This window comes from Periplaneta americana, chromosome 14 (assembly GCF_040183065.1).
Source record: "Periplaneta americana isolate PAMFEO1 chromosome 14, P.americana_PAMFEO1_priV1, whole genome shotgun sequence".
NCBI classification, from domain to species: Eukaryota; Metazoa; Arthropoda; class Insecta; order Blattodea; family Blattidae; genus Periplaneta; species Periplaneta americana.
Genome location: NC_091130.1, coordinates 151216055 through 151238872, shown reverse-complemented (window position 1 = coordinate 151238872; position 22818 = coordinate 151216055). Strand labels below are relative to the sequence as shown.

General features: G+C 35.4%; 1 protein-coding gene across 1 annotated transcript in view; it reads left to right on the top strand.

The window, feature by feature from the left end:
• LOC138713856 (uncharacterized) overlaps positions 1 to 20686 on the top strand; it is a 55560-nt gene extending 34874 nt beyond the window's left edge. Inside the window, exons 3-6 of the mRNA XM_069846312.1 lie at positions 3569 to 3668; positions 11779 to 11864; positions 13830 to 14010; positions 19997 to 20686. Of these exons, the coding sequence (XP_069702413.1) occupies positions 3569 to 3668; positions 11779 to 11864; positions 13830 to 14010; positions 19997 to 20190 (561 nt within the window). The 3' untranslated portion in view covers positions 20191 to 20686. The remainder of the gene's footprint in view (positions 1 to 3568; positions 3669 to 11778; positions 11865 to 13829; positions 14011 to 19996) is intronic.
• The last annotated feature ends 2132 nt before the right edge of the window (positions 20687 to 22818 follow it).

The window sequence follows — 22818 nt, the reverse complement described above, 5'->3', positions numbered from 1 at the left end:
TCTACAAAACTTGAAGTGGTTTGATGACATTATTACCATTAACAATTAAATTTCATTATAGTTAATGCCATGATATGATTATTTTTCATTAATTATACATATTAATTCTATACTGATGACATGAAAGTGAAACGTTTTGGGGTTACTATAAGTAGATATAGAGAATGTGTTAAATTATATCTTCATTATTTTCTATATTTTACTGAGTGGCGGCTATATAGTATATATAGTATATGTTACTGAAAGCTGTAAAACTTACGTAAGATAATATTTTTATTAAAAATCAAATACTTTTATAGTTCTTAATCAAGTGGGGTTGGTCTTTTTCATGTACTTAATGGCGGTGTGGTGTAGATATTTATATGCGTCATTCTCTTCAATATTGGTTCGAGAGAGCGCAAAAATTACAGTTCCTAAAGAAAGACGGTATTACTTACTGAGAAATAAGAGACCTACAAAATTTTGTAGTCTCTCGATCATTTCAGCAAGATCTCTTAGCAGGATAAAATGATTTTACCTCTACATTTCAATCTCTACATAGGCTACAGCAGCTATACCAAAATGCTATGTCTATTGTTCGAAAGCATAGCAAACCTGACTTTTACAATCCACAATGACCTGAAATAGCTATTGCTTTACTCCCACATGACAAACCCACTGATCGTCCTGACATTGTTACTTGCGTTTTCGCGTTGAAACTTAAGAGACATAGGATACATAGGTTCATGAAAAAGTATTGGACATAAAAACCATTCAGAGGGAGTATGTTTTATTATTATGGAAGCAAATATCTTTCAAAATGTCTGGTATTTTTCATTGAAAATAAATATAAAAAATTTTTATTTAAACGTCTAATGAACTTAGTTTGCAGCATTTGTTGCACAAGCCACTAGTATATATATATAATTTGAACTGGTAATAAAAATTACGGGAAAACTGCTGAAAGGATTTTAATGAGTGACCCCTGACTTTGAACTTTCAGTGATTCAGTCTGATTGTGTAATTTTCTGAGTACAGCTGTGTATTGGATATTAAAATCTACAAAACTAGCAGTGTTACCATTAATTTTCGAATTCCCTACATAGTTTAATTCCACTACCGTTTTTGTTTGAAATATCAACACTGAGTATTCTAAATATACACTCAGTAAATTAATCAACAATAATCGCACTAGAGGTTTTGATTTATCTAGAGAAAATAAAAATTCGACTGGGATTTAATTGACTATTACACGATTAGAAGAAAATACGAGGCGAATCCAGAAAGTAAGTTCCCCTATTTTTTTACAAAAAATAACATACACTTTCAGGAAAACATTTATTGGCAACAGGTACAGCAATGTTTCAGCTATTTTTCAACATAGCCACCATCAGAATTGAGACACTTATCGTATCGTGGGATCAACTTTTGTATCCCTCTGTCGTAGAACTCTGCCGCCTGTGGATGGAACCAGCTTGTGACAGACATCTTCAGCTCTTCGTCGTTGCCAAAACGCTCACCGGAGGACAGGAATTTCTTGAGGTGCAAGAAAACGTTAAAATCGCTGGGAGCAAGATCAGGACTGTAGGCTGGATGATCAGACAACTCCCAGCCAAATTCTGTCAAAACAGCTGCTGTGCGCCGAGCCGTATGTGGACGAGCATTGTCATGGAGGAGCACAACACCTGCAGTAAGCATGCCACGCCTCTTGTTTTGAATGGCACGTCGCAATTTTCGCAATGTTTCACAGTAACGATCAGCGTTCACTGTTTCACCTCTTGGAAGGAAGTCAATGAGCAGAATGCCCTTCCTGTCCCAGAACACCGTGCACATCACTTTCCGTACCGACAGCGTCTGCTTGAATTTCGTCCTGACCGGAGATCCACTATGCCGCCAATGCATTGACTGCTGCTTGGTTTCCGGGGTGAAGTGCGAAATCCAAGTCTCATCGTCCGTGACGATCCTGTCGAGGAACTCGTCGCCGTCATCGTGATACCGTTGCAGAAATGTCAGTGCTGCTCCTAAACATTGCATTTTGTGTTCGGGTGTCAGGTTTTCGGCACAAACTTCTTTGAACAGAAGGTGCTTAGTGACAATCTCATGCAACAAGGATCGCGATATCTGCGGAAAATGGCTGCTCAGCTCCGTAATCGTGAAGCGATGGTTCTCCATGATGCACTGCAGCACCAGCCTAATACGATCGTCATTGATGAGGGACGCTCTTCATCATGGACACTTTGACGACCTTCGGAAAACTGCCTACACCAGCGACGCACCATCTGCTTACTCATGATGTTCGGCCCATAGACCTGACAGAGCTGCCGATGAATTTCAATTGGCGCAATGCTTTGTGCATTAAAGAACTTTATCACCGACCGAATCTCGCAGGCGGCGGGAGAAGGAATAAGAGCTTCCATTTCGGACCACTGCTGCCACGCTACTGGCACCAGGTGGGACCTGTCCGGCTGGCATATGATTGATACGTCATAGATCTCTTACGCATGCGCAATTGACTCGGCTAATTACGTTTACTTTAAAGGGGAAAAAATCGGGAAACTTACTTTCTGGATGCGCCTCGTATATAAAGATTAGAAGTAACGAAGTACTCCAATGCAATAAAATATTAATTCACTTACGAAAATATAAAACTGTCTTCAAATTTGTACCATCTCAACATTATAAATATTACGCTAATAGATGGCAGTAGTGTGTTATGAATAGCTGTTTTCTTATCAGTTGTGCCAACTATGAAATCTTCATTGAGCTCTGTGGACGGTTACTGGTCAAGAAGGCTTTGTTGATTCAGTTTCATTTTTATTAAAACAGTTGCATTCCACTTCAATTATCCCGATCCCAGTAATCAACGTCACTTGACAGATGATTTTCAATAAATATTAGTATTAACCAATCTCTGATACGTGACTATTCATGATATCATATAGCAGAAGCTATAACATAACCTAAATAATATAAACGAGTGTTAGAAAAGTTTTAATTCGGGATGATGAAATAAATAAGAAACATTTTAATTAACGATGATGAAATAAAAATAAACATGAATAATTTTAAAAGAAACAATTATTGAAAGTACAATTTTCAAATTTGAATGTTTTAATGGTTGGTGGTTCAGTTGATGTTATATTGGACGTGTGCGTAAAAGAAGTGAACTCGGCGATGTACATGGTGTATCCCTGAACTTATTCAGGATTTCCGAATGGTGCTCTTCATACACGACCAGTGATCTTTATTAATTCTTGTTCTTGAATGCCAATGCGAGTCATATTTGAAAGTGCTGTGCATCGACTGGAGTGGTTTGTAATTTTCTGTTTTTTGACGTCCAGACCAGTGCAGTTTGAAATGTTGGCAAAGCAAAGAAACAAATGCTAGGGTAGTGATAAAAATAAACAAATGCTAGGGACGCGATAAAATTAAACAAATGCTAGGGACGCGATAAAATTGTGCGATAAGCAGCCATGATTAGTTGAAATACGTCCTTTCGTACCTTTTTATTGGTCGAAAGTAGTGTGACGTAGTAAAAGTGTAATAGTCATAATAAAAATATAAAGACAACAACTAACTACTGTTGCAGATACTTTCCATCACTACTACCATCGGCGGTATATTCTTTGGAGTAGAATTTGGCTTGCAATACACCAGCGACAGTACTTTGTGGAACCTTCATCCTGCAGGTAAGACACTTGATCTCTTAACTTTATTGTCTCTTAATTCAGTAAATGTTGTTACAAGGAATCTCATTATCTCAACTCATACGTAAAATCTCACTATCTCTACCTCAACATACCAGTACAAGCCTCTTGGGCAAATGTAGTTTCTTTCGCCCCATGTAACATGAATAACTATTTTAGTTATAGAATTGGTATGTATAAAAACTTACTCTATTCTCCAATGAAGAATATAAAATTGACTACACAACTTCCCTTCCCTTACTTAATTCAACAAATTCCTCTCAGTTGCATAGGATTATTCGAAAATAGCGAAAGATTTTAAAGTTTTCTTTGTTCAGAATTAAGTTTATAGAAAAGTAACAGTACAGTTTTGTACGTAAAGTAGTGGGACTTTATTCAGGTACAAATCCATCAAATAATTATTGATGTCATAAAAGATTCCTTATGAATACTTCACAAACATTCATGATCCATACCTGTGGAATAGCGGTTAGCGCGTCTGGTCGCGAAACCAGGTGGCCCGGGTTCGATTCCCGGTAGGGGAAGTAGCCTGCTTGAGATTTTTCCGGGGTTTTCCCTCAACCCAATTTAAGCAAATGCTGGGTAAATTTCGGTCCTGGACCCCGGACTCATTTCATCAGCATTATTACCTTCATCTCATTCAGACGCTAAATAACCTAAGATGTTGATAAAACGTCGTAAAATAACATACTAAAATAAAAAACAACTATATATGTATACTTTTCTAGTATGGTAAATTAATGTTTTAGACTATTTTTGTTAACTTAATATTTTTTATTAATCGATATTGTTTATATCTCTTTTTCAGAAATTGAAAGTTTTATACATATATCTGATTATTATTATTGTTAAATTCATTATTTAAACTATACACAATTATTTCTGCCATATCCTGGACCCTCGTGGTCAACTGCAGGTTAGTAGCAGACGAAAATTATTAAACATACATTTTATAGTACCCTAAAATTCCAGGTTTACGTCATGAAACAAGGAGAAGGGAGGAAATGCACGTAATTATGTCTTGCAATATATTGAGTACTGTTAGCACTGTTCTCTTACACCCTGTATAGCAACTTCACACAGCACAAACTGGAAACGAGTCATTCATTTGTTGAAACTCAATTTAATTCGCAAACATTTATGATTTGAAAACGTATAAATGCAGTGAAATTCCGAGTGTACTGTTCTCTTACACCCTGTATAGCAACTTCACACAGCGCAAACTGGAAACGAGTCATTCATTTGTTGAAACTCAATTTAATTCGCAAACATTTATGATTTGAAAACGTATAAATGCAGTGAAATTCCGAGTGTACTGTTAGCACTGTTCTCTTACACCCTGTATAGCAACTTCACACTGCGCAAATTGGAAACGAGTCATTCATTTATTGAAACTCAATTTAATTCGCAAACAATTATGATTTGAAAACGTATAAATGCAGTGAAATTCCGAGTGTGCTGTTAGCACTGTTCTCTTACACCCTGTATAGCAACTTCACACTGCACAAACTGGAAATGAGTCATTCATTTGTTGAAACTCAATTTAATTCTCAAATATTTATGATTTGAAAACGTATAAATGCAGTGAAATTCCGAGTGTCCTGTTAGAACTGTTCTCTTACACCCTGTATAGCAACTTCACCCTGCGAAAACTGGAAACGAGTCATTCATTTGGTGAAACTCAATTTAATTCGCAAACATATATGATTTGAAAACATATAAATGCAGCGTAATTCTGAGTGTACTGTTAGCACTGTTCTCTTACACCCTGTATAGCAACTTCACAATGCGCAAACTGGAAACGAGTCATTCATTTGTTGAAACTCAATTTAATTCGCAAACATTTATGATTTGAAAACGTATAAATGCAGTGGAATTCCACACTGGCCGTATCAGATATTCAGGAATGACTGGAATTACACAGTATGAAACTGCGTCCGTTGTCCCAGAGGCTGTATGAATAGAAGCTAGATCATTAGAAGCTCAATTTAACGCAGACATACAAGGGACTGCGGAATTGAAAAGAAACCCAGCAAAATAACATTAATCGACTGTAAAAAGGGACAAAAAAGCGTAACAAGAGAAAGAGCTTAAATAGAACTGTTCGCTAGGCTTGTATAAAGAAGTGGTTCAGTTTTTAACTATGAATTTACTTTCATGAACAGGAAAATACTATTTTACACTTATATTCCGTATGTGAAAGGAAGAACAATACATTTTTCTCACTACATACACTAAAACTGAAAGATTTTTATACACCAGTTGCATTACCAAAAATAAGAAGGTAAACTTGCGAACTCCAAATGAGGCAGTAGAGCAAGTGGACAGCTTCACATACTTGGGGTGTACTATAAGCAGTAACATGAGCTGCTGCCAGGAAGTCAAAAGAAGGATAGCAATGGCGAAGAAAGCTTTTAATATAAAAAGAAGCAACTTCTTCGTACCTCCGGACAAAGAACTAAGGAAGAGACTAGTGAAGTTTTTGTGTGTAGTGTAGCATTGTATGGGGCAGAAACATGGGCATTACGACGAAGTGAAGAGAAGCGACTAGAAGCATTTGAAATGTGGATATGGAGAAGAATGGAACGTATGAAGTGGATAGACCGAATAAGAAACGAAGCTGAAACTGATCAGAAAGAGGAAAAGGAATTGGTTGGGCACTGGTTGAGAAGAAACTACCTACTGAAGGATGCACTAGAAAGAATGGTGAACGGGAGAAGAGTTCGGAGCAGAAGAAGATATCAGATGATAGATGACATTAAGATATACGAGTATTATGGATCATATGAGGAGACAAAGAGGAAGGCAGAAAATAAGAAAGACTGGAGAATGCTGGATTTGCAGTGAAAGATCTGCCCTTAGGCAGAACACTATGAATGAATTAGCAGTTATTCTGTATGGTTGTGAAAGTTAGACTCTCACTTTGAGAAAGGAACAGAGATTAAGAGTGTTCGAGAATAAGACGCTTAGGAAAATATGTGGAGCTAATATGGATGAAGTTACAGAAGAATGGAGAAAGTTACACAACGCAGAATTGCAAGCATTGTATTCTTCAACTAGCATAATTAGGATCGTTAATTCTAGACGTTTGAGATGAGTAGGGTATGTAACACGTATGAGCGAATCTAGAAATGCCTATAGTGTTATTTGGGAAACCTGGGGGAAAGAGACCTTAGGGGAGGCCAAGACGTATATTGGAGGATTATATTAAAATAGGTTTGAGGGAGGTGAGGTATACATATATATATATATATATATATATATATATATATATATATATACATAAACGATCCTTACTTTGATTACCATCGTCTATCTATGGGACCCTACAATCCTGGGGATCTTTACTGTCTTTAGTAACTAATTTGAATGTTTTACTGTTCATAGGAATTTTATTTTTAATTTTGTCCTTTAAATATGCAGAAATTTTATCCGAACAAATGTCAATTTTTTAAATTTCTTTTCAGAACGCAGGGTTATATTTATTCGGATCAAATTTTTGCACATTTAAAGGACAAAACTAATTCTATCATTCACTATAATAATACTACAGTCAAGTATATAGTCACGAAGCTCTATACGTAATAAATATGCATCCATAGATAGTTGCTAACCACTAGGATCGCTACTGTCGCCTCATTACAGACAATGCGAAATATTACTTGCACAGTCTATTGTTCCTAGCACCCTCAAAACTCAAGCTTCGTGACTGTATATACTAGTCTGTGATGATACACTGTTCTCTTAAATTCACTGAGCATATTGGGAATTCAGTCAATGTCTTTCCCAAAACACGCTATGAAATGTTTTATATAAAACCATTTTAACCTCGAAAAAAAAAGCAAGAATCGAGAAAAATTGTATTGAAAATATTTGTTTGAAATATCTCAAAGAATAACCCCCTGAAATTAATGGCATTATTTACGGTTGATCCTGTAAATAAGATCTTTCTGACAGTTCGATTCATTTTCCTTCCCCATCATATTACAAAAATTTCACTGGTACTTGAAATCGTGTCTTTTCTCCATAGAAATAAACACTAGCGTGTGTCAATAAATTAATACATGAGAACACAGCCACCTACATTTCGACGTTTATAATGAATGTCATTACGTCTATTTTTGATTGCTATAATGTAAACCCTACATCACAAATTCTACACAATACTCTCCATTCTAACATCCCCTCAAGTCTCGGTCTTCAACGTCCTCAAAGTCCTTTAAATCCTAAATTTCATCATCCCCGTATCAATCAATATCTATTCCATACAGCTCACCTCCGATTTCCACGTCTTCATAGTACTCGGATTCCTATAACCAATCTTTCCAATATAATTCTCTATTCCATCCATTCACGTCATTTTCACGTTATATCTGTCCTTTCAAATCTCTAAACTCAACTCTCTTCTGTGAGTCACGGCCATTCTTTCTTACCACGTGATCCATCAATCTGAATCATAGCCTACAGAATTTATGTTCGGTAACCAAGCTCGTCTTGTAAAGCCTGCAGCACTGACTACACTAATATCTTATTCTGTTTCATACAGAGCGATTTATATAGAACTAACACATTTATTTATATTTTATATTTATTTATTTTTTATTTTATTTATTCATCTATTTATTTTTGATTATGTCTCGTGACTAGAATATTGTACGAAATGGAAATATAAAAATTGGAAATTTATCTTTTGAAGAGGTGGAAAAATTCAAATACCTGGGAGCAACAGTAACAAATATAAATGATACTCGGGAAGAAATTAAACACAGAATAAATATGGGAAATGCCTGTTATTATTCGGTTGAGAAGCTTTTATCATCCAGTCTGCTGTCAAAAAATCTGAAAGTTAGAATTTATAAAACAGTTATATTACCGGTTCTTCTTTAAGGTTGTGAAACTTGGACTCTCACTTTGAGAGAGGAACATAGGTTAAAGGTGTTTTTGAATAAGGTGCTTAGGAAAATATTTGGAGCTAAGAGGGATGATGTTACAGGAGAATGGACAAAGTTGCACAACACAGAACTGCACGCATTGTATTCTTCACCTGACATAATTAGGAACATTAAATCCAGACGTTTGAGATGGGCAGGGCATGTAGCACGTATGGACGAATCCAGAAATGCATAAATATAATGCCAGATAAATATATAAATATATAGATAAAAATATATAGAAAATAAAAATAAATAGATAAATTAAACAATAAATAAATAGATAAATAAAAAATAAAAAATAATTAAAAAATAAATAAATAAATAAAAATAAATAGATAAATAAAAAATAAATAAATAAAAAATAAATACTTATCTACTTACTTACTTAGTTACTTACTTACTTGCTTTAAGAGAACCCGGAGGTTCATTGCAGCCCTCACATAAGCCCTCCATCGGTCCCTATTCTTAGTAAGATTAAGCCAGTCCCAGCGACATATTCCATCTCCCTCAAATCCCTTTTAATATTATCCTCCTATCTACGTCTCGGCTTCCCCAAAGTATTTTTCCCTCAGGTCTCCCAACTAACACTCTACATGAATTTCTGGATTCACCCATACGTGCTACATGTCCTGTCAATTCAAACGTCTGGATTAAATTTTCAGATGAAAAATACAATGCGTGCAGTTTTGCGTTGTATGGGACAAACTTTCTCCATTCTCCTGTAACTTCATCCCTCTTAGCCACAAATATTTTTCTATGCACCTTAATCTCAAACAACCTTAGCGTCTGTTTCTCTTTCAAAGTAAGAGTCCAAGTTTCACAACCATACAGAACAACCGGTATAAGCAGTACCTATAACGATTAGTTAAGTGTTAATACATGTTGGTGAAATTGGTCCTCAGAGTTGTAATGGCCACATTATCTCATCAAGGGTAAAATAATTCAGAACTTGTTTAATGTATATGAAATCATGAAATTGTCTTTAAAATAATTCTTCACTGAATATTACTGCTTCTCTTGCATTTGCACAAAGTAAACCATTTGATCTCTATCTTATTTCGTATTTACTCGTATATTCGGATCCAAATCCATTATACGACACAGATTTAATTTCCGTTGCTTTAGAGTCGATTTAACTTCCTGGAGTTAATCTCATCGGAATTACAAAGAGCTGCTTCTGATCCCGTATTACAAAGGATCAGCTGCAACAGATATCGAGATTAATCCAGGCGTGTACTGTATTTGCAGAGTTCGTTCTTGCTTTAGAAAAGCAAGTGACGTTTTTACCTTCCATTAGCTAAAGCGAAGGGATTTGTTACATTTTACAGTACAGCTTCAAAGGATACCCGGACTACATTCTATGAAACCATGGCTACCAAACACGGTTGTGAGGCTTATGGCCGGTTTTTCCAAGTATTGTTAGAAATTTAACGACTGTTAAACTCTAAACAGTTTGTTAATTGATAAAATTGTATGTTTTCAACACCATTTGGTTTAACAGATTGTTAACAGTTTCTTAATTTTAAATGTAGGATTTCGGGCAGTTAACTCGTTTAACAGTTAGTTAAATATGGCCGATGTCTCCACAGCTGTTCGAACAGAAGTTGCGAAATTAATATTTTGTGTCTCTCTGTAGGGAATGTTCAGCATATGACTGGTAATATAACATTTAAAACTACTTCGGACTGTTTAAATACATCAGTGTTATTTTATTTCTTTCGTATTTCATATCCATAATAGCAATGAGGAAATATAACCCTACTTTGTAATTATTATTCAGCACGTCACCTACAACTTTCATTTGTCAACTGTTTGTTTATGAAGCGTGGCCTACCATAACAGGTTGTCATTTTATGCAAGTTTCATGACTCACTCTATAATATAGAATTTAAAGATTAATTTTAGCCAATCAAAAATTGTCTTACATGTGTAGAATCATTACCAACTGGTGTTGAGTAGTTAAAATAGAGCTAACAGACGTTATAGTTAAGTGTTGGTTATCTTAAACAAAATTATGTTGAACAAATGGAAAATACATTAACAAAGCGTTAAAAATAAACAGACTGTTAATTTAACATTCGTTAAGCAAAATTAAACATTACTTGGACAAACTGGCCATTTGCCTTTGAAATTATGAAATGTAACTTTAATATAATATGATTGCCACATATTTATGTTGCAATAATCCTCATAATCTAAATTAATTGAATCTTCTCCTTCTTCTCCTCCTTCTTCTTCTCCTTCTCCTTCTCCTCCTTCTTCTTCTCCTTCTCCTTCTCCTCCTCCTTCTTCTCCTCCTTCTCCTCCTTCTTCTTCTCCTCCTCCTTCTCCTCCTCCTTCTTCTCCTTCTTCTTCTCCTCCTCCTTCTTCTTCTTCTCCTCCTCCTTCTCCTCCTTCTTCTCCTTCTCCTTCTCCTCCTTCTTCTTCTCCTTCTCCTCCTCCTTCTTCTTCTCCTTCTCCTCCTCCTTCTTCTCCTTCTTCTCCTCCTCCTTCTTCTTCTTCTCCTCCTCCTTCTTCTCCTCCTCCTCCTTCTCCTCCTCCTTCTCCTCCTCCTGCTTCTCCTTCTCCTCCTCCTTCTTCTCCTCCTCCTTCTTCTCCTCCTCCTTCTTCTCCTCCTCCTCCTTCTCCTCCTCCTCCTACTTCTCCTCCTCCTCCTTCTCCTTATTCTTCTCCTCCTCCTTCTTCTTCTCCTCCTCCTTCTTCTTCTCCTTCTCCTTCTTCTCCTCCTCCTCCTTCTCCTTCTTCTCCTCCTCCTTCTTCTCCTTCTCCTTCTTCTTCTTCTCCTCCTCCTCCTCCTTCTTCTCTTTCTCCTCCTCCTCCTCCTCCTTCTTCTTCTTCTTCTTCTTCTTCTTCTTCTTCTCCACTTCATGGATTAGGCTTCAGGCCTGTTCCGGTCTCATAGCAAATCTTTCCATCTCGTCTTTGGTCTTCCGATAATCTCTCTTGCCTATAGCAATATAGATATGTATTATTTTATGTATTCCTGTCGATTCCATTCTTTCCATTCTTGAATCCGGTCATTTATTGCATAAACACCCAGTTCAGTTCTAATATGTTCGTCCTTAATTAAATCTAATCTAATGCATTCTAGTGCACTATTAGTAAACATGCCAGGACATTTTTAATAATTCCAAACGATGTAAATTATATATTTCCAGTAACATTACCCATCCTTGTGGTGGAGTTGGTGTTCGCTGTGGTCGACCTGGTAACAAGCAGTCTTCTGTTGAGAGGCATAGTCAAGGTAAGATCATTTTTACGTTTTTATATGAGGACTTTAAATCTGACTGACAATTTGAACTAAATACTTAGATCAAATACAACTTTGCTCCGACCAAGCAGTGCCTAGACGTTCACAGAATAGCTGCAGGGATGCTGCAGCTTAGAGCCTGAACAGTGCGAAGAAGTACAATTTCTTATCTTCATAAATTATATTTATATATGTACTAGTGGCTTGTGCAGCAAATGCTGCAAACTAAGTTATAAGAAGTTCAAATAAAAATTGTTCAGATTTATTTTCACTGAAGAATATCAGACATTTTGAAAGTCATTTGCTTTCATAATAATGAAACATACTCCCTCTGAATGTTTTTGATGCCAAATACTTTTCCTTGAACCTATCCAACTTCAGTTCTTGACTCTCAATGCGCAAGCGCAAGTAACAATGTTAGGACGATTAGCGAGTTTTTCGTGTGGGAGTAATGCAGTAGCTATTTCAGGCCATTGCGGATTGTAGGTGAGAGGTAAGAAAATGTCATGTTTGTCATGCTTTGAACAAAATACTTAGCGTCTTGGTACAGCTGCTGCATGTTTGTGAACTACCCTGAAATGTAGAGGGCAGAATCACTTTTTCCCCACTAAGAGATCTTGCCGAGGTGATCAAGAGACTACAAAATCTTATAGACCTCTTATTTTATCAGTAATGTATCATCCCGTATATTTTCAGTAGTAGGCCTATAGGCTGTTGTTACAAATCTATTGCTGAGATGCGGAAAATGAGGCGAATGATATATCGTCGTAAATCGTTAGCAATTTCAGTGTTTCATTCATTACTCGTTGCAGGAAATAAACTTACTCATCACGTAGCAAGAAGTGACATGGCCTGCTATTTTCCCAACCACAAAATATGCTCGGCAGTGATCACAAATCTAATCGATTGAAGTAAAGAAATATGAAATTAATCTTGATGTAGCCTAGTTGAAAGACGCAGCTAAAATAGGAAGTATGTTTTGTAGATCTTAATATCCAATACACAGTTATCAAAAAAATTACACAAATAAAGATCCACATATTGGCATTATGATGCGAATCTGAGCCATCTGAACTCTAAATATATCAGCAATCCTGCAGGTCACGGCCTTCGTGTAATAGCCTATTGTTTATTGTAGTGTAGTGTGTGTTTTGTTTTATTCTGAAATGCAATTAGTTCTCAAAACTGAAGAAAGATGGATTTTGGAAAATAGGAAAATTATGTAGGAGAACTAACGCTTCACTGAAAGTTACTATTTTTCTGAAAATCCTTGGATGCCAAGCTTCAAAATGACGGGTCATTCATTAAAATCCGTTCAGCCGTTTTCCCGTAATTTCCATTACCAGTTCAAATTATATTATATTATATTTTGCTTTATTTTGCATGTTCTGTAGGTATCAATTTCGAGTATATCACTTCAAAGATGTGGTAACACGATTACCATCAAAAACAGGCCCCTTTGTTCTCGAAGACTGATGACCCGGCTTCAAAGCCAGATCGTGGCCGAATCTTATAGGGTAAACTAGGATCTGTTGGACAGTCGGTCATGTTGGACACTCCGTACTTTAACGTGTTACCACGCCACTTGTGGGCACCACATTGACTTCTAGCTGAATTTGGTGCCCACAAGTGGCGTGGTAATACGTTAAATTACGGAGTGTCCAACATGCCCGACTGTCCAACAGACCCTAGTTTACCCTATATGGTTTACGAAGCCTGACGATTTTTCTCCGGGTTCTCTCGTTTCCATACATCATTTTAATATTCATCATCATCATCATCATTTCAATAGTAAAAATATCTTCAATATAAATAAATAACTGCAATCGAAAATAAGACAATTGCAGCAAGGACGTGTGAGCCTCTATATTGAAATGCATAGAAATATGGCATTATGATAAATTCATGATAGTGATGATTATGGCGAGGAAATTTAATGAATGTTGCTTTTGTTTCCAGTATGACAGGCGTCTAGTAATCCCCTGGTTGCTGACCAATGCCGTTCTGTGCGGACTTCTGTTCCTGGCCGTGGTTGGAGGAGCCATCGCTTGCTTCATCGTCACCGCAACGCATATCGACGGCGACCTCACCACTGTCACATACGGCTTCATCATTTTGGTGCCCGGTGCCTTTCTCGTCGGTAAGACACAACTCTTACGTTTATTCTTAATCGACTGATTTCATATACTATTTACAACAGGACGTTTTCAAGGTCATATATCAAGGAAGTCTAATTCTGTACAGCGTCACATTTGAAAAGGTTTATATGGTGAAAGAGTAATGGAACGGAGAAAAATTCTCTCCGGCGCCGGGATTTGAACCCGGGTTTTCAGCTCTACGTGCTGATGCTTTATCCACTAAGCCACACCGGATACAACTCCGACGCCGGTTAGAATCGTCTCAGATTAAGCTCCAACTCTTATCTATGACGTAGTGCAGAGGACGGCCACTAGAGGGAAAACAAGAGTTGGAGCTTAATCTGAGACGATTCTAACCGGCGTCGGAGTTGTATCCGGTGTGGCTTAGTGGATAAAGCATCAGCACGTAGAGCTGAAAACCCGGGTTCAAATCCCGGCGCCGGAGAGAATTTTTCTCCGTTCCATTACTCTTTCATCGTATGATGACGCAGAATATCTGCATGGAAATATCATATGTACTTCGGTACATTAAAATAATATATATGATATGCGTAAATCACTTCGTGATTTAAGACGGCGCTTATTCCGTCGGATCCCGGCCAACTAGTCACTCATATCGAGTGCACCTCAGCACATGTGTGGACTTCGGTCCTGCGTTCATAGACATCTATGACGTAGTGCAGAGGGCGGCCACTAGAGGGAAACCAAGAGTTGGAGCTTAATCTGAGACGATTCTAACCGGCGTCGGAGTTGTATCCGGTGTGGCTTAGTGGATAAAGCATCAGCACGTAGAGCTGAAAACCCGGGTTCAAATCCCGGCGCCGGAGAGAATTTTTCTCCGTTCCATTACTCTTTCATCGTATGATGACGCAGAATATCTGCATGGAAATATCATATGTACTTCGGTACATTAAAATAATATATATGATATGCGTAAATCACTTCGTGATTTAAGACGGCGCTTATTCCGTCGGATCCCGGCCAACTAGTCACTCATATCGAGTGCACCTCAGCACATGTGTGGACTTCGGTCCTGCGTTCATAGACATCTATGACGTAGTGCAGAGGGCGGCCACTAGAGGGAAACCAAGAGTTGGAGCTTAATCTGAGACGATTCTAACCGGCGTCGGAGTTGTATCCGGTGTGGCTTAGTGGATAAAGCATCAGCACGTAGAGCTGAAAACCCGGGTTCAAATCCCGGCGCCGGAGAGAATTTTTCTCCGTTCCATTACTCTTTCATCGTATGATGACGCAGAATATCTGCATGGAAATATCATATGTACTTCGGTACATTAAAATAATATATATGATATGCGTAAATCACTTCGTGATTTAAGACGGCGCTTATTCCGTCGGATCCCGGCCAACTAGTCACTCATATCGAGTGCACCTCAGCACATGTGTGGACTTCGGTCCTGCGTTCATAGACATCTGTGACGTAGTGCAGAGGGCGGCCACTAGAGGGAAAACAAGAGTTGGAGCTTAATCTGAGACGATTCTAACCGGCGTCGGAGTTGTATCCGGTGTGGCTTAGTGGATAAAGCATCAGCACGTAGAGCTGAAAACCCGGGTTGAAATCCCGGCGCCGGAGAGAATTTTTCTCCGTTCCATTACTCTTTCATCGTATGATGACGCAGAATATCTGCATGGAAATATCATATGTACTTCGGTACATTAAAATAATATATAGGTTTATATGGGTTTAGCTATTTATCCACCAAAGCTGCTTCTTCACTTCATGGATTAGAGCAGTGATGTCAAAGCAGGCGCATATTTCTGAACTTGACGTCGTGCGCGGGCATCAAGCGCTGGGTATGGAAGGAGGAATAAGCAGTCTGTTGGATTAAGAAGACAATGGTGCACACTCTTCAAACAGAACGTGGCATTTTATGTCGTTATTTTTATATGGCTTCTTTCTGTTTGACATTATCTATATTGTCTGTGAAACAAAAGTACTAACACCAATTTCTTAATATTGCACTTGTGTTTTAAACGTTAATAACATAATAAAGAGCTAAGAAGGAATATTCATATTATATCCATAGCAGTACAGGAATACTATACTAAGTGGATGAAACACATCATGAAGTGATATCCCCCCCCAAAAGAAAAGAGATTGAGTATGACATAGGCCTAAGATGGAATTGATATTAATGGTATCTTTAGCATTATAAAAGTAATCAATGAATTGATCAAAACAATGTTATAGTACAAAGCAAAGGTACCTATATAAGTGTAACTAATATTACATAACAAAACTCTTATCGCATATGCTTTTAAGGTGAAATTGGTGAGGGACTTCCCATCATCAGAATATTAAATAATTTTCTCGAAACATGCTGAAACTATAGAGCTGACATTTTTACAACACATGGGCATATATATTTTGCTTATGATGTAACATTTTCCATGAGAATATTTTCAAAATTTTCAATACATGTATTTACGGTATATTAGATTTACGAAAACATTATTTCAGTACCTGGAAGGCTACTAAGTAAATTGGCCTATATCTGAAATTTCACTTTTCTATAAAAAAAGTTGGGAAAATATTCCTTTAGAATATGCGGATGATGCAGTAGTTATTTTCAGTGGTTTTTCTTGGCAGGAAGCATATAGAAATGCTAATATAGGTGCTAATATTGTTGAAAAATGGCTTAATTCCAACTTCCTTTCTTTAAATATATCTAGATCAACTTTAGTTCCTTTTTCGTTAACAGCTGCCAGTGTTCAAAATTTAAAATTTAGCGATGAATATAGACTAATAATACACAGTGAAAATTGTTTAGATCCCAAAAGTTGTAAATGTCCACCATTGAAAGAAGCCACGTATGTAAAATATCTGGGTATCATTATTGATCAGAATTTAAAATGGCCTCATCACATTACTTATCTTTGTAAGAGGCTTTGTAAAACAATTTATAAATTCGTTAATCTTCGATGCTACTTACCCATTAGAGTTCTAACGAAATGTTTATTTGGCCATTTTTCAGTTTATCATTCAATATGGTATAATTGTTTGGGGTGGAAGTACAAAAATTAATCTTAGCCCGTTAAATTTGCTACAAAAACGAAAAATTAAAATTTGTTTGAAGAAACGTTTCGATTATCCAACTAAATTAATTTATTCTGAATTTAATGTATTTAATATTGAACAAATTTATAAGTATACGCTGTTAAAATTTTATCATAAAAATCGTAATAAGTTTGTATTACAGACACACAATTATGACACAAGGCGAAATATTAATTCAACATTAGTAGAACCTAAATGTCTCACATCTGCTGGTCTAAAGCATAGCATAAATTTTGGCCCTCGGTTGTACAATGCTTTAACTAAATTACACCCAGAACTTCTAACATGTAACCCACTAACATATAACAAGAAAATTAGAAACGTGTTAATATCTTCAATTTGATTAAATAAATTTATAGCCTATGTGTACGAATTTATCAGCCTATATTATATTTGTATTATATAACTTTGAAATATATATTAGTCCTACTTTTCACGTGCGATATTATTCTTCTCTAGTGTTAATATTATATTATATAATTCCATTGCCGCTGTAATGTAAATTTTAGTTCCTATTTTATTTTACTTATTTATTATTAATATTATTTTTTCTATATTTCTCTTATATTAATATTGTATTATATAATTTCTGTAACAGTAATTTTAATTCTATTTCCTATTTTATTTTATATTCTCTTATAGGCCTATTAATATTATATCTGAACTGCGACCGAACACGAGCGCTGCTCATTCGGTCTCTAATTTTGTTAATACTACTGTATCTCCTGTTTTATATTGTTTGTATTATATTCTTTATTCTGTATATTTATATAAATAAATAAATAAATAAATAAATTATAATACACTTATACTTCTCAGACAAATCTAAAAATTAACACGGATACAGTTTTAATAAGTTCTCTATTGAATCAGTATTCCATGGATATAAAGAAAGGACAGTCAAATCACAGTAAACAAAACAAGCGTTTGATTGTATTTCATGGATATAAACAAAGGAGAGTCAAATTACAGTGAATAAAAGAAGCGTTTTTCTCGTATTATTCGTTATACCAATATTTTTGTTCGAGATCGTGTGTATTTGCTTGGTTTCCGCACAAAACCAATCCGCGGTAAGTCTAAAATTCCATATTCAGTATTCCCAACCTAACACACACAACAATTTCCCTCTTCTTATCGCTTAAGTGACATATTGATTTTACTGCTTTAGACTTTTAACATATTATTTTTAGAGACGTTCAATATAGTAATAATTATAAATTGGAAACTTACCACTGCAATTTCACCTAAATTGCAGTGTTAATTAATGTTTTTAAATATTTGCAAAAATTAAGTAAACTCTACAACTCCACTAAAGTTGCTGCATTCGTGATGCATGTAACCTTAAGGAAGCCGTTTGTTTTAAGTTCGCATTTATAGACTGGGGGGGGGGAAGACAGACGTATATCACGGCCTGCTGGAGTACAGTAAACACAGAAAACATTTTAAAGCAACAATGTTGAAGATAGATATTTTTGTTTTGCAAATTTGCCGTCATTGAACAGAAACCAAGATGAAGATTTCATTGCAACTAATTAGAAATTCCTCTTTCAGGTATGTAATAAACGATCTTCGCACAAAATAATGTACGATACACGAGCGATATGTTTTCTTTCAATTCTCGGAAATTAAAAAAGCTCAACTACGTTTCGCTTTTTCAAACTTTACCTAGAACATGAAAACTTCAACATACCGCTCTTGTAACGCATATTACTATTCTGTTTTCTTGATTTAGTAACAACAAATTTGTACAGAAGTATCTAGCGTGGGTACTTTTTAAAAGCTCTTATTCGAAAATATTAAAATATATTGTGTATTTCATTTAAGAGGAGAGGATGGTATTTTTTTTAACTTTTTTCCTATTTGGTGTAAAATATTAATTTTTTGTATGTAGAGAGCTCATAGCTGTAGCAACGCAATCAAATAAAAATATTGTGAAAAGAAAATTATTTGGGTGCCCAAATTTGAAAAAAATATACCCAATGCAGAATTGTACTGAAACCGATATATCTAAACCGTTTTTAAAGATAGATTCAAACAGTTTTTCGCAATGTATTTCCAGAAGCATGTTCTACAAACTGTCTGTAACAGAATTTTGATATTAGTCCCTACAGTTGTAAAAGAAACAATAAAAATTTAATAACAATTTTCTGATTTCCTTTCTTGCAATCAAACGGGCGTAATTTTGAAATGAAATCAATTAACAAAATTCTGTTACAGAGAAAAGTTTCCTAATAGTCTAAAGAATGTGTGTTCTAAATTTCATGTATGTATCTTTAATAGTTCAGAAATTATATCCATTTTTGTCTGGCAATGTAGCAAAAAAAAAAAATGAAGTTACTGGAAACCGATAAAAGTGGGCATGTAATTTAAAAATCCATAGCGCAGGAAGTTTAAAAATGACGTCTCAACATCCGATAATGGCACAAATACCCACAAAGTGTTATGCAATGCATTCCACAAATATCAAAGAGTATTTTAAGGAAATTTTTTTTTTTTTTTTGAAAATTTAATTTACCGGAAACAACAATAAAAGTTGGCGAGTGACTTAAAAATCCATAACGCACGAAGTTTAAAAATGGCGACTCAACATGCGATAAGGGCACAAATACCCACAAAATGTTATGCTATATATTCCACACATATCACAGAGTATTTTTAAGATTTTTTTTTTTTTTTGAAAATTTACTCATTTTTCACCAAATATAATACTATCCTCTCCCCTTAAACGAAGAGATTTTGAGTTACTTCCGGTTAAACCGGAAGTAGAAAAAACTCGATAATACCATTATTGAATTCTTAGTTTAAGGCTATCCTCGCACACCGAATTTCATGTCACTGAACCACATGCTTCAAGAGTTATTTAGGCGGTGCGGGACTTTCAACTAACCCTGTATAATTTGTGTGTGTTCCAGGGGTGTACGTGTACTTCCTGCTCGTGGTGTACAGCTTCTACTGTCTACTGCCAATGCTCTCGTCGGAGAGGATCGCGGTGCTACTGGACCGCTTCAAGAATCCGTACTTCCAGCAAGAAGACGAGAGTGACCACACCCCGACACCAGAGGTCTGGAGCAACGCCACTGCTACACCTCGCTTCTCGGGCTATTGACATGGGCTGCAGAGTCCAGAGACATTTCGAAGGAACTTCGTGACAAATTAAAATTGCTTTGATAAATGTGTGAATGTCAGTTGGCTGGACTTAAGTGAAGACTTCGTGTGTTTTTTAATTTGATGTGTGTGTAATGGACAATAAATTGACGGCTTTTTAACAGAGGCTTTCGAACAATTTCTTATACAGTAGAATACTGCAAATTGCTTTATAGAAGAGTTTACTTTGTAGCAGATGATAGTGAAGTAAAAGGGGCACAAATTCATGAAAGTTGTGAATAAAAGAATTTTGTATTAAAGAGGCAAGGGATTTCAAGGTCTGTATGGTTGTTTGTAACGTTTATACAGGAATTACAGTAATTAAATTAGGATAAATAAATATAATTTGCTGTACGATTAGAGAGACTGTGATGAACGGAATTAAATAAGCTAGGAACAACAGTCAATGTTACAATAATAATAGTAATAATAATAATAATAATAAATAGAAATAATAGAGTAATAGTAATAAAAATAATAATGAAATAATAATAATAATAATAATAATAATAATAATAATAATAATAATAATAATAATAAAATAATGAAATAATAATAAATGATGAAATAATAAAATAATGAAATAAATATAATATAATAAAATGATGAAGTAATGATAAAACAAAATAATAAGAATAAAGTAATGTAATGGCAATAAAAGAAGAAAATAATAATTAAAAGAAATAATGATAAAACAAAATAATAAGATGGAAATAATTAAAAATTAATAAAATAAAATAATAATAAAATAATGATAAAACGAAATAATTAAAAGAATAATGAAAAGATAATAAAACAATAAAATAATAACGATAATTTATATATTTATTTACCAACATTTATTATACTGTACAACGGCCTGGGGCTAATAACATTTCAGAATAATAATAATAATAATAATAATAATAATAATAATAATAATAATAACAGCGTAATAAAAATAATAAAATAATGAAATGATAATAAAAATAAAATAATAATACAATAATTAAATAATAATTAGAGGAAATAATAATAATAATAATAATAATAATAATAATAATAATAAAGGTAAAAGGTATCCCCGTAACATGCCATGAAGGCACTTGGGTGGCATGGAGGTAGAGCCCCATGCTTTCCATGACCTCGGCACTAGAATGAGGTGGTGTGGTCGGCACCACGCTCTGACCGCCTTTTACCCCCGGGAAAGACCCGGTACTCAATTTTATAGAAGGCTGAGTGAACCTTGGGGCCGTTCTGAAAGTTTGGCAACGAGAAAAAAATCCTGCCACCACTGGGCTCGAACCCCGGACCTTCCAGTCCGTAGCCAGCTGCTCTACCAACTGAGCTACCCGGCTGCCCAACGTAGATACAGTCAGTAATTAGAGTAATGGAATTAGGATAAATAAATACAATTTGCTGTATGATTAAAGAGACTCTAATGAACGGAATTAAATAAGCTATGAATAACAGTTAATCATACAATAGCAATAATAATAATAATAATAATAATAATAATAATAATAATAATAATAATAATAATAATAATAATAATAATAATGCAAGAAATATGAATCGACTATACCATATGACTTCAATTGAATTTACTAGACTTATGATCGAAGTGTGAGGTATTATCCATTATTTATTTGTTAAATTCTATTGAAACTTCACACTGCATAGGCCTAACACCTTTATTAAGAAAATTACACAGTTTGTAATAAAAGGGTCATTACTGATCTTAAAAACCATCTAAATGGCCCTTAACTTTTGTGTAACCTAAGACTGAAGGCTGGTTCACAATAAACCGGAAACGAGAATCGGAACAAAAACGAAAACGGTAAAATTGTTAAAATGTGTACATTTAAATGTGAGCATTCACAATTAACGAAAAGCTTGCCGGAGCCCGAGATCGGGAACGGAGAGTTGGCCAAGTTTCAACTTTGGCGTTCACGTTTCCGATTACAGCCCACTAGATTCATTCTATTGCCATCTAAAAGCTATTTTGTCATCGTATATTTTGTAGCAAGAAGACCGTGACATAACCTATGCATTATTTTGTTCTGTGCTGTGCATCATGGAGCAAGTTTTATTTGATGAGATTCTAATATTGAGTGTTGAGGAAAATCTTCACTTTTACGATAAGCGGCGCGCCTCGTATAAAGGTGAGAAAATGAAGGAGAATACGTGGCTTTCAATAGCTGCGTCTTTGAACACCGATCGTAAGTGAATCATATTTTATTACTGTATTGGTTGTATTACACACTACATATTCATGCTTCAATTCAATAACTACTGTTGTGTTCATTTTTGTTCTATTACAAATTTTTTCTTCTCTAATTATTTTACGTTATGGTAGAATTAAAATAGGTTGTGATAATAAAGATGCGTGGGCATATTTATAGTACCGTACCTAATGAAATGTTTCAGTTGAAATTTCGAAGTTGGTTAACCTATGTTCATGTTGGCTGTCCTGTACTCATGAGTGCACGCCATTGGTCAATTATACACAAATAACATCAGAATGCGTAATATCGACTTTACATATCGTTATTGACATACATATCGATATGCATAGTCGTCTACGTTCTCGGTTTATTGTGATTAAAAA